This window comes from Tenrec ecaudatus, chromosome 14, assembly GCF_050624435.1.
Source record: "Tenrec ecaudatus isolate mTenEca1 chromosome 14, mTenEca1.hap1, whole genome shotgun sequence".
NCBI classification, from domain to species: Eukaryota; Metazoa; Chordata; class Mammalia; order Afrosoricida; family Tenrecidae; genus Tenrec; species Tenrec ecaudatus.
In genome coordinates, this window is record NC_134543.1 from 41,452,147 (window position 1) to 41,477,997 (window position 25,851).

At 40.5% G+C, this 25,851-nt stretch overlaps 1 protein-coding gene across 4 annotated transcripts in view; it reads left to right on the forward strand.

Moving 5' to 3' along the window:
• Positions 1-25,851, forward strand: part of PPP2R5E (protein phosphatase 2 regulatory subunit B'epsilon) — a 172,107-nt gene that overhangs the window by 67,304 nt on the left and 78,952 nt on the right. For all 4 annotated transcript variants that reach the window (XM_075531953.1, XM_075531955.1, XM_075531956.1 and 1 more), the window contains exon 3: positions 19,582-19,778. In XM_075531953.1, coding sequence (XP_075388068.1) covers positions 19,582-19,778 — 197 coding nt within the window. The remainder of the gene's footprint in view (positions 1-19,581; positions 19,779-25,851) is intronic.

Here is a 25,851-nt window from a genome sequence, read left to right on the forward strand (position 1 = left end):
TCTTTTTATCAAGGCACCCCCTCCCCCAGTTTTTAGGTCTGTTGATAAAGGCTTGCATTATAATTCTGTGCAACTAGAATAGATGTATTTGGTGGAAAGGCTTCAAATAATGTGTCCATTTTATAACTGAAATTTCCATTGCTATAATGAGGCCACTGGGTAAAGCCACTTGTGATCACCTTGGTGAAGCTCTTGAAATACTATGAATATATTTCTTGGAAGAGGTAACCTATTAGTGCCTACACAACCTGGGTAGCCAATCACTTTATTGGCAAGCAAGGCAAAACTTTAAAATGGCAGGGCCATGAGCACAGGGTTTATGCGTGTGGTGAAAATACTGTATGCCTTTGGGGATTCTGGGTGGTTAGCCACATATATCTGTCCAAATTAAAATCTGGAAGAATATTAATATATCTTGATATAAAAAATCATACCTTCTGGTTCTAAGTGATGAAGCTATTGCTACACTCTAGTGACTGACTGTAATAATTAAACTAAGTATTTTGTAGCTTCAGTTCATATCTATAAAATGTGACTATTAATCCCTGTCTTACGAGTTTTACAGAGGTTCAATGAAAAATCACATGGAAGGGCCCTGACCTATTAAGCCAATGATAGATTTTTTTTCTTTCTTTTTTGTTTCAACTTTCTATGTACATGGAACATGTACTTTTGGTATATAATTTCATTTTTTCTGCTCAGTTATCTATGCTAACTTGCTTCCATCTGGACTATAAATTTTCTTTTCTTTTTTACAATGTATATTTACAGAATAGAATGAATACCATTTCTTATTCATCCGTCTTAGTATATGTTCTTCTAATATCCCATACCTTTTTTCTATAGTGTTTATTGTGGTTTTATTTGTATATTTATTTACTTATATGACCTTTTAGTTAATCTTCCCTTGTAGTTCGTAAGCTTCATGAACACTAGAATTTTGTTTGGTTGTGCTCAACCATGTATCTTTTGAGTCTAGATCATCACCAGGCTTGTTGGGGGTGGGGGGGCAAGGTATTTGTGGAATGAATGGAGAGTGAAGGAATTTCAAACCAATGTTTCCCAAAGTGAGTACTATACCCCACCCTCTGGGGGTGCTGGTGCTGGTACTGGTACTGGTGCTGGAATGATCCAGGATGTCAGTAAAAGCAGATACCTACACTTTAACCTGAATTTATCACAAGTTTTAAATTTCCAGGGGCGTACTAAAATTTAAAAAAATAATATTTTTCTAAGAATCGTGGTAGGTCAAATAAGCTTGGGAATCTATATTCTCAATGAAATGCCCTCTGATATTTTTTTTCAAACTTAACCTGAAACCTAGCAGGAAACTATTAACTTTGCAGAATTTTAGCGAAACCATAGATTTTTCAGTTACAGGTTGTGTGGAAAGGGAAAAAGATTTACAATATAGTTTGGAGTAGTTCTGTACTTAATGTCTTTATAACGGTAGGTTAATAATGTTTGCTATGAGTATATTGTAAAGATGGCTCAAAGTATAAACTATGGTTATTACTTATAGTGTTTGTAAGCATTAATAGGTATTAATATCTGTATTACTATATACAATTATATTTATAGGTCTTGATATCAGTGAATCTGATACTAATTTAAAATTTAGACTTGAGAATAACAAAGCTGTCAAGTGTTGTTTGCTTTGCAAACTTGCGTAAACCTGCAGCCTGGTCCACATAGTGGTTTATGTGTTGAACTGTTAACTACCAGGTCAGCAGTTCACAACCACCAGCCACTCCACAGGAGAAAGATGAGGTTTCCTATACCCATAAAGATTTATAGTCTTGGAAACCCAGAGGGGTAGTTGGCATTTCAGGGTTGCTAGAACTCAACCCTGAGTTGGAATGGGCCTGATGGCTGTGCAGTTTTTTGGTTTGGTATTGGTGTAGAAGCACTGGGGATGTGTTAGACTGGGTGCGTCCTGATAGGAATTATTTACTCTTCCTAAAGTAATTTTTTTTGCTTTTTATCTAAATGCTCAGTTGGTCTGTCATACCTTCATTCAAATGTTAAGTAAGTCTCTTTACCCTCCAGAATTTTGACATATTGCTGATATGGACAGCTGATCATTTAATGTATTGAGTGAGCATCTTTCCCCTTCCTCCAATCAAATTACACTTTATATGAAAGTAATCTCACTGGATAATGGTAGCCCAAGCTCAGAATTACTTTCTTCAAATATGGCTTACGCAACTGGATGGACATAGGAAAAACGGATTGAGAGAAAAACCTGAATGTGTTGTCTATTTATGTTAATTTCTTCCAAGCTGACATTTTTGGAAAATTTTTTCCATGTGCCAAGTACTGGCTAAGACATGTATGAAATAAGCTATTGTGTTATAGTGACAATTCTCAGATTAATTTTGTTCAAGAATATCAAAATCTAGTGGTTCTTTTCAGCAAATTAAAAATTTAGCATCTAAATCTATTGAATACCTGGGGTATTCCAGATACTATTCTAAGTGTTTTTTAATTTTTATTCACTCAATCCTTAAGTAAAGTCTACATGGTAGATAATATATCATTGTACCCCCAATTGTGGATGCAGAAACTGGAGCGTGGAGATTCATGCAGATTTCCCAGCTAGGAAGTGACAAAACCATGAGTAGATCCAGGCAGTCAGACACCACAGCCCATTGTCCTAACTGCTGTACAGCTACACCTCCCCAGATTGCCAAACTGCTACATGGTGGCTACAGAGTATGAGAATGAATAGCCAAAGGGTAACCTCTCAAGGGCTCACATAGAAAGTAAATGTTTAGAAAATGATGATGGCAACATATGTACTTGATACAATTGATGTCTGGAGTGTTATGAGAGCTGTAAGAGCCCCCAATAAAATGATTTTTTTTTTAAAGAGGGTAACCTCAGTTGTCTTGAAGGAAGAAGGCAGAATGGGTTGATATTTCTCTAGATCTCTGATTTTGCTGAAACAAATTTGACGTTGTAAATGTTCCTGTGATACACAGAACTGAATAACTTTGAGATGGTGGACAAAGTTGCCCAGATGTAATTTTATCACATTTATTAAATATATTAAGGCCAAATCTTAGTTATCTTATTTGATCTTGCTTCTTAATTGGGAGATGCAGTCAGTTACTTATGAGAGGACTTCCCGAAGTTCAGGGGGTGTGGGGAGAGACAGTGGACTTTTTCCATGAACTCTTTGGAGCTTTCTCATAGTTAGAAAAGTACCATGGACTGCCAAGAGAATAAACAAGTCTGTCTGGAAGAAGTCCAGCCAGAATGCTCCTTAGAAGCAAACGCGGCGAGGTTTTGTCTCACGTGTTATCTGGAGAGATCAGTCCTTGGAAAAGGGCATCATCCTTGGCAAAGTTGAGGGGCTGTGAAAACAAGAGGAATGCCCTGAGCAAGACAGATTGACCGCAGCTACAGCAGTGACCTCAAATATGAGAGCAGTTGTGAAGATGGCACAGGACCAAGCAGTGCTCTCTTCTGTTGCACATGGAGTCATTGCTACGAGTCCCAACCGACTCTAAGGTGCTTGCCACCACCACTACCAGCAACTCAGTTAAATTTTCAACACCTGCAAAGGAAATACTTGAACAACCTAGTTGGCATGTTTAGCTAAGCCCTAGGTGACCACTTTGGATATAAAGGGATGGATTATATCTAAATTCATAAAACAGGTTTGTGTTAGGATTATATCATTAGCATCCACGATATCTATCTATCTATCTATCTATCTATCTATCTATCTATCTATCTATCTATCTATCTATCTATCTATCTATCTATCTATCTATCTATCTATCTACACATACATGTTATTAGGTTTCAGTGAGCCCTCATATCCTTGGAGGCAGTTTATGGCCAAGACTAAACATTCTAACTCAAACTAGGATCAAATCTCACCGTTCTGTGTTTTTAAATGTGTTTCTGCCTGAAAATGTTTCCCCAACACATACATTGGCAACAATAATAACCTTTATGTTTTTCCTTATCCAAGCCTTTATTTTGGAATTAATATGCATACACTTAAACTACATATACTAGTATACATACATAGGTCCCCTGGTAATGCTGTGGGTTCGGCATTGTGCTGTTAACTTTAAGGTTGGAGGTTCAAACCCACCAGAAACTCCATGTGAGAAAAATGAAGCTGTCTGCTCCCAGTCAGAATCAACTTGATGGTAGCGTGTGTGTGTGTCTGTGTGTTTATATGGAGCCCTGGTGGTGGTGTAGTGCCTATGCATTGGGCTAATAACTTCAAGGTCAGCAGTTCAAAACCACCACCTGTTCCTTGGGAGAAAGATAAGGATTTCTAGTCTCGTAAACAGCTTTGGAAACCCACAGGTCCAGTTTTGTTGCTCACTGGCAGTGAGTTTGGTTTTTTTGGTTGCTATGAGTTGAATTAGACTCAATGGCAGTGTTTTTGTGTTTCTGTTTTTAAATAATATATGTGGACTTAACATTTATATTTATATTAATTAAACAATTGGATTTTATTGCTCGGATTATGACCTTCATTATAAAAGTACCTGCCTTTTTACTCTTGGGCGTTAGTGGCCATGCACTGTGCTCAGTTCTGCGCCACTCTCTGGAGCTTCAGGCCTCGTATTTAAAACTCCCACCAGAGGTTCAGAAATAGCATATCTAAGCTGATATTGGCTTAACTTGCTTTAATTAAAGTTTTAAAAGGTTTAATGATGACGTTGGGGGTGTCAACACTAAATTGTAAAATAACTGGGTTTAATTAACATTAAATGATAGATAAGACATTACAAAATTAGTGGAAAGTGGATTAAAGATAGTGGAATTTTTCCATGAAACTTTCTGGTGTTCTTGTGTGTGTTTGTGTGTGTAATCATTTTAGTTTTGTTTTTAAACTTCATATGGCAGTTTTAAGATGGCTGCAAGTCCATCGTACTTTGGACTGGATAGCCATTGATGTTAATCCTCAAAATAAATGGAAACTAGATAGACCATTTTTATCCTTTTATGAAATAATCTTGGAGAATAAAAACCTTGCAATTCATTGAAATGCTTGAAAATTGTGTGATTTTTTTTTTTTAATGGTGATATTCTTTCTTGGGAGAGTTAACCAAGGGGTAAATACTTGCAGACTCATAGGTGCCCTGTGCTTCTGGGGCTGGTTACCCACTTTGGACTGTACTGGGCTGCAAACCTTAGGGTGAGCATTTGGACTTCTGTCTTCAATACCATTGGTTCTTGATCATTTGCTACCACTTGGAATGGTTGGACAGCAGTCACTTCTCTTTGGTACAGTGACTTGGTATGTCCCTTCCATTTTCTTTTGATGCTTCCTCTCCCTGCATCCATGGAGCGTAATGTTGCAACTTTTGGTTTGGATTTTTCCGTCAGTTCTTTCAGCTTGTGAAATGCTGAACTTACTCGTCTCTTTTAATTTTTCAGGCTATCTCACATTTCATCACAATACTTTGTCTTCTTTAGCTGCCCTGGAAAATTTTCTGTTTGACTCTTTTACTTCATTATTTCTTCCATTTACTTTAGCTCTTTATGCTCAAGAGCAAGTTTCAGTCTCTTTTAACGTCTATTTTGATTTCCCCCTCCATGCCGCCACCCCACGTTTTCATGAATTTTTGCATTCTTCATGTATGATGTTATCCCACAGCTCATCTGGTCTTTGGTCATTAGTGTCGAATGCATTAAACCTGGTTTTTATTTAGATGGTTTCTTAATTCAATTGGGATACACTCAAGATTGTATTTGGCTCCTGTGGTCTTATTTTAATTTTCTTCAGCTTCAACTTGAACTAAATATGAGAAATTGTATCTTCCCCTGGTCGTGTTTTTTGCTGATACTGGACAGAAGTAGTCGATTTTGGTTACAGTCGCGGCGTCAGAATTGACTCGATGGCAGTGAGTTTCGAGTTTAGGTCCGTGAGCATAGTTGCCTCTCGCTGGAAAAAAGGCATGTGCAGTGAATAAGTTGCTGGCTTTGCAGAATTCTACCATGTGGTTACCAGTATTGTTTGTGTCACCATAATCATATTTTCCAGTTACCATCTTTTTGTTTCCAATTTCACATGCCAATGACCAGTAATTATGTTGCACATTAATTGCATCTTTGATCAACTTCAGACCTTGGGAGTTGGTAGAATTCTTTAATTTCTTCATTGGCTTTAGTGATTGGTACATACATTTGACTAATACTCATATCAACTGGTCTTCTTTCTAGATCCACGGATATTATCCCATCATAGATAGCAATGCACTTAGAGATGGATCTTGAAATGTTCTTTTTGATTCCTCGTAGAGGAAACCACACCTTTGATTGTCCTATTAAAAATTCCAGCTCACAGAGTATAGGATATTGGTTTTCACATGTCTCATCTAACTTTTGGCAGCTTCCAATTTCCCTAGATTTGGACTTTGTACATTTCACATTGTGATTTTTAATGGATATTTGCGGTTTGTTTCTTCTTACTTTGAGTCTTGCCCCATCAACGCTTGAAGACCCTGAAAGCTTTGCTCCATGCCGCCTTTGGGTCAGCTTTATTTTGAGGAGGCAGATCTTTTCCAGTTGTATTGGATCCTTAGTACACAGTTGTTTGAGTGTCAGACCAAACCTTAAGGTTGGAACCTCAAATTCACTGTTGGCTCCATGGCAGAAAGATACGGTATCTGCTTCTGTAACAATATACAAGAAATTCCATCGAGGGTCGCTATGACTTGGAATTGACTCATATTTCCAACACTATACCTGACACGGTCCCACTGGTATTCTTAAGGTTTCAGTGGCTCACTTTTCACAAGTGGTCTCCCTTTTTCTTCTTCCTACCCTGCTGTAGTCTGGAGAGAGCTCTGAAACCTGTCCACTGTGAGGCATCCTGCTGGTATTTGATGAAGTACTGGGGAGAGTGTTTTCTGTATCACAGTAACCCTCTAGCCTCCACAATTAAGCAAATTGATAGATAATGGTAGATTAATATACTTTCCCAGTGGTCATCAATTTTTAATATTGGTGAAGAGCAAAGATTTAATATATTAAATTAATTAGATTCGATTTATTAGGTTTAATGTAAATATATTTGATATTAGGAAATTGTAATTATCTTATTAAATATTATATTAAATTTTCCCCTTTAGTTCAGTATTATTTTATTTCCATAACTTAATATATAAAATTAGATTCAACATATTAGGTTTAATATGAACACTATATTTTAGTATATGTTATTAAGTCATTACTCATTTTGTCGGCACTATTTTATTTCCTTTGACATTGAGTCAGTGCTGACCCCTAACAATCCCCTGGTGGTTTCTGACACTAACTGTTTTTGGGAGTAGAAAGCCCAGTCTTTCTCCCGGGGAGATGCTAGTAGTTTCAAACTGCTGACCATGCATGCAGTTCACGGCTCAACATGTTAGCCACTAAGTTTCTATTTTAAAGTTGAAAACCTGTGGGAAAAGAGCATTCAATATGTAGAGTTTACTGATTTCATTAACATTTAATATATACTGATCCTAGTTATAGAAACTTTAGTAGGTAGGTGGACTTTAATAGCTGAACAAGATATATGAGGGGTTACCCCCCCAAAAAAACCCCAATTTTTAAAGCTATGTATTTCCATTTTTTACAAAACAACTTTATCACCTTCAGTGTACTCTCCACACTACACTTAATGCTTTGTCAAATCTGCGATTCCATTGTTGAAAACATTTTTCAAACATCTGTATGGGTGGCTGACAGCACCTCCTTCGTTTTTTTCTTCACCTGTTTTATGTCATCAAATCACTGTCCTTTCATTTCATGTCCCTCTTCATTCTCGGGAACATGTTACACTATCTTTTCAGAACCTCTAAGCAGAAAGCTTGATTAACAGTCTGACCTGGTGGAACGAACTCCAGTGTACTAAGAGTCGACATTTCCATCCATTTGGGAAGTTACCAGGCATGCAGAATGAGGTTTTTCATCAATTGACTTTTCATCTTTTTTGAAACTAGAAAACCACTTGTACACTAGAGTTTTTCTCATAGCGTTATCCTTGGGAGTTGGTAGCTGTGTTCAACATCACAATTTTATGCGGCATTTTCCTGAGCAGGAAATAAAATTTCCCAGCCACCCGCGATTTCCTGAAATCACCCATCACAAAAACAAGGTTCCAGTGAAACTGCTTTCATGAAAAAATTCACTGACCAGAGAGTATGCAAACAACTTTTTAGGAATCTTTTCCTATGTTTTTAAAAACATATATCACTTCTATCCTATTGCAGGTTGTTCAAAGAGGCACCCCCCAAAATTCGGATAAAACCTCTGTTGTGCGCTTGCATAGTATGCAAACCCCCCCCCCCCCCGGGGGTGAGCACCCAGCAACTCTGAGTTAGTGCACCTAGTGAGTGGCAAGTGACATTAGATGGGAAGGTTCTCTCTAGTTGCAGTGAATTTTTTCGTGATAGCAGTTTCACTTGAACCTTGTTTTTTGATGGCTGATTTAAGAGAGCAGAACGTGGCTGTGAAAATTCTTTTCCTTGGAACAAATGCCACAGAATCTGTTGTGATGTTGAACACAGCTTACAATGACAGTGCTACCGGAAGAACTGAAGAGTATGACTGTTTTTCTTGTTTCAAAAAAGGTGAAATGTCGATTGATGACAAACCTTGTTCTAGACACCCATTAGCTTCCTGAATGGACGAAAATGTTGACAAAATTCATTCACTTTTGCTCGAAGACCGATGATTGACCATTGGAGAGATAGGAAAGTTATCTGGACTATCTTGGAGCTTGGTTCAATGAACTGTAATGGAAGATTTGGAAATGAGAAGGTTCGCTGGGAAACTTGTGCCTCCGGTTCTGACTGACCAGGAATAAGAGCGTTGAGTGGAAATATGCCCTGCTTTGAAAGAACAGCTCCAAAGCAACCCCGACACCCCCCCCCCTGCCCACACCCCCCATTACTAGTGATGAGACATGGTGCTATTCTTATGACCCTGAAAACAAACATCAGTCAAGCCAGTGGAAGACACCATCATCACCACGCCAGCTAAAAATGTGTGGTTTTTTTATGTGAGGGGGATAGTGCATTTAGAGTTTGTTCCAGCAGGTTGGACTGCCAACCAAGCGTTCTATTTAAAGGTTATGAAAAGATGGTGTAATAGTTTGAGACTAAAAAGTCCTGATTTGTGGCAGGTTGGGGACTGGTCTTGCCACCACGACAACTACCTTCTCACGCAGCCCTCTCACTGCTCCAGTTTTGGGCTAAAAACAGCCTGCCTCTCTTGTCCCACACACCTAGCTCACCTGACCTTGCTCTGTGCAATATCTTTTTGTTTCTGTGAATTGAGGGACATAAAAGGACAGCGATTTGAGGACATAGAAGAGATGGAAAAAGCGAGGGGAGGTGCTGTTAGCCACACCAAAATGAGCTTGAAAAAGGTTTGACAAATGTATTAAGTGTAATGGAGAGTACTTTGAGGTGATAGGTTATTTTGCTACTTTTTTTCTAATTAAATACTTTTATTGGGAGCTCTTAAAACTGTTAACAATCCATACATTCATCCATGTGTCAAACACATTTGTACATATGTTGCTATCATCGTTTTCAAAGCATTTTCTTTCTTCTTGAGCCCTTGATATCAGCTCCTTATTTTTTCCCCTCCCTCCCCTCCCTCATAAACCCTTGATAAGTGATAAATTATATTTTCCTATCTTACGTCATCTGCTACTGTCTCCCATCATCCACTTTTCTGTTGTTCATTCCCCCTGGGAGGAGGTTATACATCTATCCTTGTGATCGATTCTCCTTTTTCTCCCCCTACCTGCTCTTTCTCCTCATGGTATCTCCATTTTGCTACTATTTTATCTGTGCTAGCCATTCTATGAAACATGCTTTGAGCTTAAAAAAAAAGACAGTGTGTGTGTGTGTGTGTGTGTGTGTGTGTGTATGGTAATGATTGGCAAAGCCTTTCTTCGGGCTTCTTTTTTTTAATTAAAAAAAATTTTTTTTAATTTTAACAATTTATTAGGGGCTCATACAATTCTTATCACAGTTCATACATACAAATACATCAATTGTATAAAGCACATCTGTACAGTCTTTGCCCTAATCATTATTTTCTCCTCTTTTCTTTTTTTACATTTTATTAGGGACTCATACAACTCTTATCACCATCCATACATATACATACATCAATTGTATAAAGCACATCCATACATTCCCTGCCCCAATCATTCTCAAGGCATTTTCTCTCCACTTAAGCCTTCGGGTTCTTAATGGCTTGGAAAATGTTCTAAACCAATTGGCCCTATGTTTACTTATTTATAGCCAAGGACACTTTCACTGTTGATGTTCTTTTTCTTGGAAATGGAAAGTTTTCATGCTAGATTTAAGTACACTGAAGTGAGGAAGGGTGGGTGGTAAGGAAAGCAATCATTTCAAAGGTAAAGGAAGCGAAGGAAGAAATGTGAAGTTTTTGCTTGAAAACTGTTGTTCCAGCCTTGCCATACATTGAAATCACCTGACTTACTTTTATAACCTATAAATGCCCAGACCCCACCCACCAATTAATTAGAACCTCTGGGGGTGAAATCCAGCATGGGTGTTTTGGTTTTTTTAAAACATTTTATTAGGGGCTCATACAACTCTTATCACAATCCATACATATACATACATCAATTGTATAAAGCACATCCGTTCATTCTTTGCCCTAATCATTTTCAAAGCATTTGCCACTTAAGCCCTTTGCATCAGGTCCTCTTTTTTCCCCCTCCCTCCCTGCTCCCCCCTCCCTCATGAGCCCTTGATAATTTATAGATTGTTATTTTGTCATATCTTGCCCTATCCGGAGTCTCCCTTGCCCCCCTTCTCAGTCATCTATCTCCCAGGGAGGAGGTCACATGTGGATCCTTGTAATCAGTTCCCCCTTTCCAACCCACTCACCCTCCACTCTCCCAGCATCGCCCCTCACACCCCTGGTCCTGAAGGTATCGTCCACCCTGAATTCCCTGTGCCTCCAGCTCCCATATGCACCCATGTACAACCTCTTCCCTATCCAGTCCTGCAAGGTAGAATTTGGATCATGGTAGTTGGGGGGAGGAAGCATCCATGATCTGGGGGAAAGCTGTGTTCTTCATTGGTACTACATCGCACCCTGACTGACCCATCTCCTCTCCTAAACCCCTCTATGAGGGGATCTCCAGTGGCCGACACTTGGGCCTTGGGTCTCTACTCTGCGCTTCCCCCTTCATTCACTATGGTGTGTGTGTGTGTGTGTGTATATATATATATACATATATATTCTTTTTTTTTTTGGCATCATGCCTTAAACCTGGTCCCTTTGGCACCTCATGATCGCACCGGCTGGTGTGCTTTTTCCATGTGGGCTTTATTGCTTCTGAGCTAGATGGCCGCTTGTTCACCTTCAAGCCTTTAAGACCCCAGACATTATCTCTTTCAATAGCCGGGCACCATCAGCTTTCTTCGCCACATTTGCTTATGCACCCGTTTGTCTTCGGTGATCGTATCATGGAGGTGTGCAGCCAATGATATGATTTTTTTGTTCTTTGATGCCTGATAACTGACCCCTTCGGGACCACGCAATCACATAGGCTGGTGTGTTCTTCCATGTGGGCTTTGTTGCTTCTGAGCTAGATGGCCGCTTGTTTATCTTCAAGCCTTTAAGACCCCAGTCACTATCTCCTTTGGTAGCCGGGCACCATCAGCTTTCTTCACCACATTTACTTGTTCACCCACTTTGGCTTCAGCAGTTGTGTCGGGAGAGTGAGCATCATAGAGTGCAAATTTAATAAAAGAAAGTATTCATGCATTGAGGGAGTGCTTGAGTAGAGGCCCAAGGTCCTTCTGCCACCTTAATACTAAACCTATAAATATAGACACATAGATCTATTTCCAGCATGGGTGTTTTTAAAAGAACACTCACCCCATCTCCTTGCCCTTACCACACAAACCTGACATGCAGCTATGGTTGAGAATTAGAATGATTCAGTATTTACTTTTAGGAAACATATTAGTTTTAGGTTCATTTCACATTTGCTTTTGAACATCCAAGGATCATCCGTGATCGTTATGCCATTCTTGGGTCCACTTTCTTAGAAGTCTAATTTACTATTTGATTCATTATAAGGACTTAACAGTTGTCTCTTTGTTTTCATGAAACATTGTTGGTTATAGCTCTGATTTATTTGGTGTCAAAAACAATTCCTAGTGGAGGCATAGACCCACTAAAGGGATTCTTTTAAAAAAATCATTTTATTGGTGGACTTATACAGCTCTTATAACCATCCATCCATCCATTAATTGTATCAAGCACATTTGTACATTTGTTGCCATCATCATTTTCAAAACACTTTCTTTCTACTTGAGCCCTTGGTATCAGCTCCTCATTTTTACCCCTCCCTTCCCACCCTCCCTCATGAACCCTATATAATTTATTAATTATTCATTTTTCATGTTGTATACTGACTGATGTCTCCCTTCACCCACTGTTATTTCGTCTGTCCCCCTGGGAGGGGTTTTATGTACATCATTATGATTGGTTCCCCGTTTCTTCCCCCATCTTCCCCTTACCCTCCTGGTATCTCTTTTATTATTAGTCCTGAGGAGTTCATTTGTCCTGGATTCCCTGTGTTTCCAGCTCTTACCTGTATCCGTGCACATGCTCTGGTCTTGCCAGATTTGTAAGGTAGAATTGGGGTCATGATAGTGGGGGTTGGGCTGGGGTGAGGAACATTAAAGAACTAGAGGAAAGTAGTATATTTCATCAGTGTACCTGACTGGCTTGTCTCCTCCCCACTGGCTAGTGTGCTTCTTCCATGTGGACTTTGTTGCTTTTCAGCTAGATGGCCACTTGCTTATCTCCAAGCCTTAAAGACCCCAGATGCTATATCTTTTCATAGCTGGGCACCATCAGCTTTCTTCACATTTGTCTTCAGTGCACATGTCGGGAAGGTGAGCATTGCAGAATGCCGGATTATTAGAACAAAGTGTTCTTGCATTGAGGGAGTACTTGAGTCGAGGTCCAATGTCCATCTGCTACCTTAATACTTAACATATAAATATAGGTACATAGATCTATTTCCCTGATTTTATATGTAAATATATTTACTTAGGTACATGCCTGTATTTAGACCTTTGTAAATGCCCTTTGCTTCCTAGAGCTATTTCCTTTTACTTTCCTCTTGTCCCACTCTCATATTGGACCTTCATTTGGGTTCCAGTAATTCATCTAGGTTACATTGTCCTTGATCAAGCCCTACCAGACCTTATACATCTTCCTTCCCATGATTTTAGATCACTTGTTGTTAACACCCACTTCCTTTCCCATGCCTCCCCTTTCCAGTGTCCCTCCCAGGAACCATTGGTCGTGTTTTCTCCTCCAGATTGTTTACCTCTCCTATCTTCCCTAGATAGACCTGGAGAGATAATAATAAGCACAAAAACAAGAGAAAGCAAAACAAACAAAAAAACAACAAGAAAAAAACCAACACCAAAAAAGAGAAAAGCCTGTAAATAGTTCCACATCTCTTTGTTGACCTTTAGGAGGTTTTTCCAGTGAGTCTGATGGGGTGCCACGCCCTGGCCCCAAAGTCTATTTTTGGTATTCCCCAGGGATTTCATTGCTTTGCTCCCCTTGCTGCTCTGTTACATGCCCTTAGTATTTCTCCCTGGTGTGGTGGGGTCAGATTGGGCGCAGTTGCCGCACTGTGCCTCCATTGTCCCCCGTAGCGCGATGCGTCAGTGAGGGACGTCAAGTCTCATGGTGGGACTGTCCCTATGGTCCTCTCTGTGCTTGGCTGCTCTGAGCAGTAATATCGTCCTTGGGGCTTGGTGGGCCAAGATGTGTTCCACTCTCTCTCCTTCCCTCTTTGTTTGTTTCTCTGTGTTCTGATCAGATGCACCCCTGTCCCTGAGCTGTAGCTTCGGTGCTGTCCTCTGAAGTGAATTCTTCTGGGGGAAGTAGGGGTGTCCATGTAGCTGGTATTGGGGCTGGCTTAATGGGACTTTTTTTAGGTGTCCTGAAATAAGTGCTTCAAAAGGGAATGATGCTTTTATTTGTGTTAAGAAATAAAGTTGGTGACAGTGCACTGGGGAGAGATCATATGTAGGCATTGACTACACGTGCTGGTGGATCTGCCTTCAGTGTCCGAAGAAGTTGCATCTGCTTACTGTTTTTGTACTATACATCACCTTAATACTATGAGAATTATCGATAGCTTCATAAATTCAGACTTATATGATGATGTGCGTATAGTTCTTACTGATTTTGCTGAAGATTTTGGAGGTTTGTCTGTGAAGGACTGATAGCATACATGCCCAGACGGGTAGAGATTTGTACCACTACTGATAGAACACAGCACCGCATGGGGAAATTCTCTTACAGGAAAGGCCCTTTTCACTCATGGTGGCCAGTTTAATCATTCTTTGGCCAGATGAGGTGGTGGTGGTCGTCCTTCTTCTTCTCCTCCTCCTCCTCCTCCTCTTTCTTTCTTCTCTCTCATTTTTAAAGCTACTTTAAAAGTATAGCTCTTTGAGGGGAGGCTTTTTCCTCTTTGGTCATGTTTGATCAAAATTTTCTTAAGGGATGATGGTGTAAGGGAATCGGAGACCATATTGACATGCTTATTCTCTGCCGGTTCTTTTATTATTTTGTGAGAGTTGGAGAAATAGAAGTAGAAGGGCTAAGTGAACAATAGCTTTAGAAATTTTCAGGTGAAAAGCAGTGTTAATTTGGAAGTAGTTATTTCAGAGCTTTTGAACTGAAATAATTGGGAGTCGAATTGTTACTACTTAGCTTACATGCAAATATATGTTCATTTTGCAGAAATATGTTTCCACACATTTTAACACTTTATATATTAATAAATAAGCAGCTCATTCATATATATATATATTTAAAGGAAGTCTAACTTCATGTCATACGATGGCTAGCATCTATAATACAAGTGTAAATTTAGCAGTCTGAATTTCAGCAAGTTCAGTCCACTGGACGCCAGAGCAGTAAACCCCAAAGATACCTAGCTCGTGTGTCGTTTCTTAAGCTGCCACGGTTAAACACTTGGCTGCCCAATGACCAGTCAGTAGTTCGATCCCACCAGTGAACTCTGTAGGAAAAGTTATGGTGGTCTGCTTCTGGACAGCTTTATAGCCTTGGACCCCTATGAGGCAGTTATTCTGAGTTAAAATCCATGTGAATGCTATGGGGGTGGGTTGCTTTTTTGTTTTGTTTGTTAGGCAGGGAGGGGGAAGGTTACTTTGTATCGTTTCAAAACCCTGATATAGTCAGGCCCTAAGACAAGGTGGACTGCTCTTGGATCCATGGTCCCATGCCCTAAACATGAGAAAAAGGAATATAAGGGAGGAAGGAGCCACTCCGGAATGTGGTTAACAGACAATCAGCCCCTGAGATCACAATGAGAGAGAAGGGAGTTGTATATGTTTTAGTGGTGTTAGTTAAAATGTGTGTAGTAGACCACCCCCTTGTTTACTCTTTAGAGGCAGGTAGAATGTCTAGTTAAACCCTTCCTTGACTATTCAATTCTGTTGGCCTTTTCTCTTTCAAATTACACTTAAAAAAGTTATGAAGTGGTCATTTCCCTCAACGTATTGATGAAGACTGTTAGATGGAAACTGGAAGATGGTGATAGCAAAGGCATATGGGGATAATGACAGCCCCCCACCCCCCACAAAAAACCCCAAAGAAGGGAGGAGGACACCAGTGAGAAGTAAAGCTGCTAAGTGGAGTGGTCACTTAAAAATATTTTTCTTAGGTGGGAACCATTCTGCCCATTGATTGTAAGAGTACAGCAGAATCCAACCTTGTGGGGTCTTTATCTAGTTGTGACAAAGAAATGCTTACATTGGGTAGATGGGTAGCTGTACTGCTGACCTTCAGGGTATTGCATAATCACTTACTGATTCCTCGTTATTTATGGTTCTCATTTGGGGATCTAGATATCCTGCTCCTCAGGGCCAGGAGTCGCCTGTGCAGGCCAGAGGATTCTACTTCCTTACCCAATAAAGTAGACTCACCCAGACATCCACTGCCTCACCTGATTTGGGATTTGATGATGTCCTTTATTGTTTGGTTTCATTTACATTTATTTCTCTGTATTTATTTTGTTGTTCAATCTAATTGGCTCCAGGAATGTTGCTTTTTCCTCATGCTGTTGGACTTTGGGAGGTGGGTAGCTGGTGTGACTGTGTGATTTCTTTTTGTCATAAAAACCATTTATGAGGTGGTTTTTGTTTTTTTTGGAGGGGGCGCCTGGATATGAACCACATTTATGAAGTTTTGTGATTGTCTGCTACCTGCTCCATTTGAGAAATCTTTCTTATAAAAAGAAGATCGGTGTCTGTTTCTGGGACTGAGTCCATAGACGTTTGCTGTGCGCTATAGAAGCTTAGAGGGTTTGCATCTTTGATCTCAGGTAGCCCTGTCTTTCCACACCCCACAGGGGATAGAGAGAGGAGAGCAAGGCACTTGAGCGCCGCCTGGCTGACGGGCAGCACAGCACCCAGCATTGCGTGGAGGCTCCTTGCTTCGATTGTTGCTAGTTAGCTTATTCTTTGTCACAGACTCCCGCCTCACCCCTTCTTAAACAACAAGAACTACTTTAAAGGATTGGCTCTTTGAGGCACCTCCCCCCCCCTTACTTTTGGGTCAGTCTTTATTGACCCCTTAAAATTTATCTAACGAATGGAGGTCATGTTAGAAGAATTTGTCTGTGATGAATGATAAAGCTTGTTGCTATATGTTTTAATATCTGGGAAATGAACCGGAGGTGAGATAGAGAAGGACTCCTGTACTTTATGAACAAGGGCATGGTGGAGACGTTGTTTATTTCTATGATCTTCCTCATCTCTGTTTGCACACACCTGTTTTCTGCAATGTGTTAGCCCTACCCTTCAGGGAGATCATGTATAGCACTCTGGTGAAGAGTGACATTGGAGCCTGTCGACCTGGATTTATACCCAGTCCACACTGTTTGTTAGCTGACTGACTCTGGGCACATCACTTAAAGTCTCTGTATTGTCTTTCTTATGCAACACAGAGTTTTCTCATATTGCCCAGGATTGTCATAAGGAGTAAATGAGATAAGTCTAAAGTACCTGGAATACCATCCAATAATTACATCCAATAAAGACCAGTTCCTATTGAGCTACCTCTGACTCTTGGCAACTCCTTGCATGTCAGAATAGAACTCTGCTCCTCTATAGGGTTCTGTGGTGGGTATTTGGGGAGTAGTTTACCACGGCCTTTCATCTAAGGAGCCTCGCGGTGGGCTTGAACCTCCATCTTTTTACCTAGTAGCCAAGCATGCTGACTCTGTGTACCAGCCAGGGACACCAAATACACGGCCTAGTACTGAGTAAAAGTAAACTGTTGTCATTCCATTGGGCAGGTGGTCAGCGTGTTTCATGTCTGTGGTTTGTGTCTATGGTATTATATCCATTTGATTAAATAAAGGATGCATTTCAGCTGCCTAACACTGCAAAGAAACCCACTGTATGTTAACTTCCTGAATTAAAAACATAATCACATTTATGACTATCTTGAGTACTATTACAGTGACCACAGGACTAATTGTTATTGTTGCTACTTTAATTCGTGAGGGCTTGCTTTTTGGAAGGAAAGCCTTCATTTGTAGAGAACTTTGCAACTGAAATATGCTAAAGAGGTCTCCATGCGCCTGGACTGGGTCTGGAAGCCTTTGTGAAATGACTATCGCAAGAATTCTCTGGGAGATTTTAAGTTCTTATTAATGTCATGGTAGCAGCTTTCCTCATTACCTGTGCAGCATTCAGCTTTGAGGTCTGGGGTTGGAGATCGAACTCAGACTTCAGCAACAAACCCTGAAGGTCGTATCCATGGAGTTAGACACCAGTTGAGGACACACGGTTATGTTCATAAGTAGCTTTTTTCTTTTATTAATAAAGGCCTTAAGTGATGGCAATACAAAAGTGTGGTCTAACTTCATTTCCTTCTTCAGTCGAAGACTGGATCTTTTGAAACAGATTAAGCCTCAAGGCCCAGGATGAGGCATTTCATGCAGTAATATCAAACAGTGCTAAGGTCTTCCACTATAAGATTGATGTGGGGTAAGAGAAAGCTTTCTGCGTAGTTTATGCATTTTCAGGAGTATCACGAAGTGAGCCATGCTTTAGGGAAATGACTCCTGCGGGCCCAGGTATGTGGGCTGGCATTTGGGTTGTGGGATATGTGCACAAGGGGGAGGGGCTGTGCCAAGGAGCCCTGTGGATCCTGTGGGTGGGCGTCTGGAGCTGTCTTCTCTGCTGCCGTTGCTGGTAGGACGGTGGACGCTGTTTACCTCCTGTGAGCAGGTGGCTCAAGTCCTGAGGCCGCTGTGGAACCTGGCAAAGTAGGAGGCTGGCACAGCCCTCTTCATGTAGTACACAGGAGATGCGGGAGTGTGGTTAGAGACCTGGGCACTGTGCCCAGCTCCACAACTCATTCATTGTGAGATATCAACGATTGCCTCTCAATTTCTTTCTGAAGAGTGGAGACTAGTAATGCCACCTGCTGACCTCCCTGTGCGTTCTGAGGACTAACGAGTCAATCACTTTGGATGGACACCACACTGTTGCCCCTGGTCATCATTTTCATTTTTTGGTGCCCTCTCCTCAGGCCGCAGTTTAGAGGTGGGAGGTGGGCAAACAGTAGGGGAAAGAAGCTGGTATATTTTAAGACCAACTTTAGATCTGATTTATTTTCAAGCTGGGAAATTTCAATTAACCTGAAATCTCTACAATTTTTTTTAAAGAAATAACACCAAGCCAAATTCTGACCTGAAGTTTGTGGGGACAGAACAGATGTCTCTTCTGTGACTTTATTAATAACGATGTCAGCTTTAAGAGAAGAAGCTGGGTTAAAAGAGGGTAGATTTAAGTGCAGCGTGCTCTTTGCTGGTGCGCTCTTCTTGAGTGTTGGTTTTTCATTTTGTTGACTTCTCATGTTTCTTTGCCCGAATGTTTACTGAGATGAAGCCCACATAGGGGAGGACTGCAACACACACAAACACACACACACAAACACACACACCACCACCAGCACTAACACCCTCCCACCCCACCCCACCCCCACCCCCACCTTTAAATATCAAGGATGTTGGCCTGGAATTCAAATGGATAGACTGACATTTCTGCTTTGAAAGTTTTTTGGTAAACACATTTCCACTAAGAGTGGAAATTCCGGGTTTACTTTTTAAAGGGAGTTTGACCTTTTTCAGTGCTTTGGGGACCTGGGTGTTGACATTGGAGGGTGGGTGGGGGGTGTTCCTGGTTAAAATTTGCGTTCTCTTTCTATTGGCTCTTGGGACTGTGATTACTTTTTCTTTGGATGTAAATTAGCAAATGGTGTAAATTGTGTTGGTATAATTTAGTTTTTGAAGATAAAGCCTTTTGAAAGACAAAGTCGTGGCCATGGTATCCCCCACCTCCCCATATAATAACTGTTAAAAAGAACACTGTTGTCGTGTGAATTCTTATTTTTTTGAGTTTGCTTTTGAAGTAACTGTCACAGAGAATTCCTGTTACTTAGATCTTGATGACAGACTTACACCATTTCCTTTTTTTTTCTTAGACGTTCCATCCTCAGAGCAGCCTGAACTGTTCCTAAAGAAACTTCAGCAGTGCTGTGTCATTTTTGACTTCATGGACACGCTATCTGATCTTAAAATGAAAGAATACAAGCGCTCCACTCTTAATGAACTGGTGGACTACATTACAATAAGCAGAGGCTGTTTGACAGAGCAGACTTACCCTGAAGTAGTTAGAATGGTGAGTTTCTTTTTTTCGCCGCGGACACTTTTAAGCACCTTCATAGCGACTTACAGGTGTATTTGTTGCAGAATGAGGTCACTGGAGGTCCCCTCCACAAACCTGCTGAGCCAACCTGCTGAGAGCTAAGCCAAAGTAGTCGGCACAATACTAGAATTTGAAGAGCATGATTTCACGAGAATGAAATCCAGAACATTTCAACTGCAGCCGTGTTGAAGGAATCAGTGACTTCAAAATAGGAGGCCAAGATTGCCAGGGTATTACTGGATTTCTGGCTTTGGGAAATGCAAAAGACAAAGGAGAACCAACAAGTTTTAGATCTGTATTTTAAAAAATATCCAAACCTATTTGATGTCTGTTTGTTTTTTCCCCTCCCTCTCTATTGATTGTGGTATGATAAAAATGGCATTAAGCTTAATAAAATTGTGATTTGTAGAATCTAGTTAAGGCCTCTCTTGGCTTTATAACTAATCCTTCTTTCTATAATCTGCTTGAAATTGGGGATGAGATCTTTTATGATTTTTGAACAATGCCTTGCACTTTGTGTAATCATTATGAATTAAGAGAAGAAATATTAGCATAATGCACATGATATGTTCTCATTGGGTCAGCAATTATTTTCCTTTGTAAAAAAAAGGAATTGAGCCACAATATGATCTTCCTGTTAGATTTCTGTGGGACGGTTACCTTCCTTGGCATCATGGAAGGTTTTGGATTTAAAGATTGGATGCTTTTTGGGAGGTGTGTTCTACTAACTCATGAAATGATAGTCCAGCGGCCTAAAAGGATCATTACATCACACAGAAATCTACAGGGCGATCTGATCCACTATCGGGGTACTGCTGGATTCTTCCCCTCCCCCCTGTTTGTGCTCAACAAATACAGAAAAGGGACATCTATGATGGAGTAGATATGGAACCTTTAAAAAGCCCCTTTAAAATGGAATCATTCGGATTTGGGAAGAGACCTGCATTTCCCACATTTTGAAAAGCTATGACAGATGTGTATTAGTCTGGATACTTTAGAGAAATAAATCCACATATACTCATGTATAAGAGAGAGTTTTATATAAAGGTTAAGTGCACATAAAGAAAACATCCCAACCCAGTGCTGCCCAAGCCCAAAAGTCCAACATTATCCCATATGTCCGACACCAACCCACAAAGTCCTCCATCTCACAAAACACAGGCAGTGATGCCGACTGCAGGAGGAAAGCCGAGTCAGTGAATGTTTAAGCATCTCAGCCTTGGCAGGGGTCTCCACACGGCTGCTCCAACACCCAGGGCTGCATCGGGGTAGGTCCATGGGGCTTCTCCTCAGAGATGTCTTGCAGGAAGTCAGTTTTGCCAGCTGAAGCAGGGAACTGGATAAGGCAGCTGTACCCTGGTCCGACCATCACAAAGCAAGAGACCTGAGAACTAGAAAGGTGAGGCTCACGGAGCCATTTATTCCTCCACCCTTCAATTAACCCCACATGTGTTTATCAGCCAGGTTGGCACAATAAACTAACTCAAGATGTATGAAAGGTACTTAAAAACAATATCTGATTCTATTCATCAGACCCACACCTGAGTGTATGTTTAATTTGCTGTTAATATACAGGAATGTTGTGCTACAACTTTATAGGCTAGCTGTTAACAGTTTGGCTCTTGAGCAGTGATTCTCAACCAGGCATGAATTTGGTCTTCCAGAGGGCATTTGGCAATGTCTAGAGACATTCCCAGAGACCAGGGATACTGCTACACCTTGTGTAATGCACAGGACAACCCTTCAGAAGGCATCACTTCTTGACCTTCACTATCAATTGTGTTGCTGCTGAGAAAACCTGCTCAAGTGTTTGCATGCAGAGTCTTTTTATCTGATATTTCAGAATCTCATCTGGTCCATCTGCCTCTATAGAGCATCACCCCTGAGTTTCAGCTTACCTGTCCTTAGCCAGTGCTATATATATATATTATATAAATAAATATATATAATTATATATATATAATATTTCCCTCTCCCCCTTAGAAGCATCCACTATTTATATATTTCTTATATCCTTCCATGGATAGTAGTATATATGTATGTATAAATCTTGTGTTTTCTTAAAGACACAAATGATGGCATATTTTTACACTGTCTATACCTTGCTTTTTTTTAACTTACATATGTAATGCACATATAGAATGGCCTCATGCATTTTGATAATGTGTGGACTCTTTCACTGTAGGCATGTACCATCATTATCTAATTCTTTGTGAATATTTTTAGTGTATATAGCAGTTTGCCTTTCTGAAAGAGCATCTGTCAACCCCTCCTCTTTCTTGGTTTCTGGATCTTCATGTAGTTCTTGCTCCTCTGCCTCAAATGCCAATTTTCACCATCCTTCAAGATATAAGGTAAAGTGCCTATCAGCTTTTCTTGAATAGCCTCAGTGTTTTCTCTCTGCTGCTCTGAAGCCCACCCTTTTTGGGGTGTGTTCAATGGGTTTTCATCTCCCATATTTGACCTGGTTTTTTCAGTGAGGCTTTAAGCAGGGACTGTGTCCTTCACATCTCTGTGGGGTCTGACCCAGTGCTACCTATGAGGCTGTAGCACTAGAAGTTGTTGAATGAGTAAACAAAGTCCCTCTTAAAATGTAGGCTCACAAATTAACTTTAAAATATTGATGCCATTGGACTATATTAGATCTTTAAATCCAATATTTAACATAATACAAAAAATATGCTATTCTTATAAAACAACTTCTTTGGAAGGACATCCCCCTTTTTCCCTTTCATAAGTCTTACCCCAACAAAGATAATTATTATTTATATGTGAATGTTTTTTAGAATACATATGAGCCCTAACATAGGAGTTGTTGACTATGGAGTGCCTGCTGGTGCCTCGGTTGTAAGAAATTTACTTTCTGGATGGTAGTTACGTTCTTAGAGGTACTATTCATTTTACAGAGGATTTAGAATCTGGAAGAACTTAGAGGAGGAGGAGGTAGTATGATAGAATAGAAAGAGAAAGGACTTTAGAATTCAACAGACTGGTCACGTATTTGCTTCATCATTTTGGGCAGGATTATAAGAGATCTATAGGGTCTCGGGACAGGTGGCTATAGTCTCTCCCACCTCCCTCCATAAATATTCCATCTAAATAAAATTATTGTGCTTGTTTTACTGATCAAAGTTCTAACACACATGCACTCTAGTAAACCGTGCCTCTGCTATGAAAGAAGAATTCTAAACAGGTCCTCCTTGGTGCCTCTTTCTCCCTCCATATTTTCACTTCATAGCAGCCTTGGTGGTGTGGTTGGCTATGTGTTGGTTTGCTAACTACAAGGCCCGCAGTTCAAAGCTATCAGCCACTCCATAAGAGAAAGATGAGGCTTTCTATTCCACAAAGAGTTTCCAAGGGCAGTTTCCTGTAGGGCAGCACTATCCTGTCCTACAGGGTCACTGTGCCTCCAAATGGACTCACTGGCAGGGAGTTTGGTTTCTCACAAAGCTCTTTGCATATGGAAATTCTCGCATTTCCCCCTCACTTTCCTCATATACAATACTTGTAAGGATTGGGGAAGATGTGTATATACTATTTAGAATAATCCCTAGCCATGGCAAATTATTAAGCACTAAATAAGTAAAACTCATTACTGAGAGATACGGTAGTACGTCTGATGAAATATCAGTGAAGCGATTGCTCGCTTTTACAAACCTGGGAGCATTATGACTTACAATGTACTTAGGATGGCATGCTATGGCCTTAGCGTTATTACCAAAGCCTTTGCTTTGGCACACATGAAACATGTACTTTGACAGTTCTTACACCTGTTTGAGGAAGAAAAGAGTGTTAGATGAAAGTAATTTATGAGTTTTACAAATCATTTTTAACATTAAAATAAAATTTGGATACCATTTTTAGAGACTTCTGGGATTAACAAAGAAGAACAGCTCTATCTTTATTTGTAAACACACTAAACCAAATGAAAGACTATGCCATCTAATTTCCTCATAGCAGGGGTCATATTGGGGAGTGAGGAATCGTAGACAGGAAAAGTAGGAGCCGTTGTGTTCACCTTCAGTCTCCGGCTTAGCTACTGATGAGATCTGGGCTAAGTCATTTCACCCTTTAGCCACAGTTTTTGTAAATGGAGGCAGTTGGTACATTGTTCCAGCTCTGAAAAATACCAACTGCTTTGGTGAACACATTCTCAGGGCTTTAGAATGGATTCTTCCTACCACTTAAGTTTCTCAGACTGTTGTCCAAAATGGTTGTCAAGGTGTCCGTGGTTTGTCGCATGCATTTCCCAAAGCGGTTTTATCAGATGATAAATAAGAACAAGAACTTGTAGGCTTTGGCACGCTGCTTTCCATCATTCATGTGTCAGGCGTCTGTCCTGAGCCACAACCACATTATGCTAATTTTTCCTTTGGCCTCTGTGGTCTATCCATTTGAAAGAGTTCTTAGAATTTTGAGTTCCTCAAATTCTCCTGTGTTAATCCTTAGTTATCTCAACTCTGTAGATTTCATGCTCGGTATTTGTACATATTCCTTTTAAAAACAAACTCTTTGGGTATAAGATGAAGTTTCCTTGCTGAAGACATTGCTTAAATTAAGTCCAGGTAATGTTTATTTCACGGTTTTTAAGCACTCTTGGATATTTGATGATGAAAAAGACAAGGCCCTGCTCTGTCAGTGAACTCAGTCTGATAGGGAAGAGATTCATGGAAAGCAAGCAACAGATGAATGTTAGATGTGTGTCAGGGGGTTGTCAACAAGCTTGTGGAAAATGGAATTAAAAGATAAAGTGAACTTTTTGGCACACGTTTTGAAGCCTCCTTATACAAATAGAAATACTGTTCAAGGCAAGGAAAGCCCGCTGGTGCTTAACTCACTATGCTACCAGCTATCCTTGAGTGAAGAGGCAGTCGTCAGAGCAGAACAAGGGGATAATACTGCATGGCTTAACATCAGGAGAGGTATGTGTCAGGGCTGTTTCCTCTCACCATATGTACTCAATTTGAATGCTGATCAAATAATCCAAGAAGCTGGACTGCGTGAAGAAGAATGTGTCAGGACGGGAGGAAGGTTTATTCACTAACAACCTTCGGTATGAAGATGACACAGCCTTGCTTGCTGGAAAGTGAGAAGACTTGAAGCACTTGCTGCTGAGGAGCAAGGACTGCTGCCTCCAGTATGGATTACAACTCACTGTGAAGTAAACCCCAAACCTCACAACAGGACCAAGAGACGACATCACGGTAAACGGAGAAAAGACCGATGGTAAGGGTTTCATTTTGCTAGCACTCTCTCTGTCAATGCTCATGGAACCAGCAGTCAAGAAATCAGACGATGCATTGCACTGGGCAAATCTACACGAGACCTTTTTTTAAATGTTGGAGCGAACAAAGATGTCACTTTGTAGACTGAGGTGTGCTTGACCCAAATCTTGGTCTTTTCACCTGCTTTGGTTGCATATGAAAGTTGGACAGCGAACAAAGAAGAAATGATGTATTTGAATTAGGATGTTGGGAAAGAATTTTGAAAGTTCCACGGACTACCAGAAGAACAAACAAATCTGTACTGGAAAAAGTACAGGCAGAATGTTCCTTAGAAGTGAGAATGGCGAGATTTGTTCTCATGTACTTTGACTCTATTATTAGGAGAGATTAGCCCTTCGACAAGCGGACATGGCGTTTGCTAAAGAACATGATCAGCTGTAAGGAGGAAAACCCACAGTGAGATGGTTTGATACAATAGTGGCTGCAACAGTCGTGAGTGAGGCTGGCACTGGACTGGGGCCCAGTGTTTCATTCTGTTGTACTTTGGGCCACTGTGAGTCGGAACCTCCTTGATGGCACCTACCACAACAACACTGAGTGAATTCTGTCTTACCGTGGTCTTACATGGGGCTTCCTACGCTTGGAAAAGGAGCCCTGGTGGCGTAGAGGTGATGTGTTGGGCTGCCAACTGCATGGTCAGCAGTTTGAAATCAGCAGCTGCTCCTTTAGAAAAGGATGAGGCTTTCGATTCCCATAGTTACAGTCCCAGAAACCCATGGGGGGTAGTTCGACCTGTCTAAAGGGTTATAGGGTCAGACTTG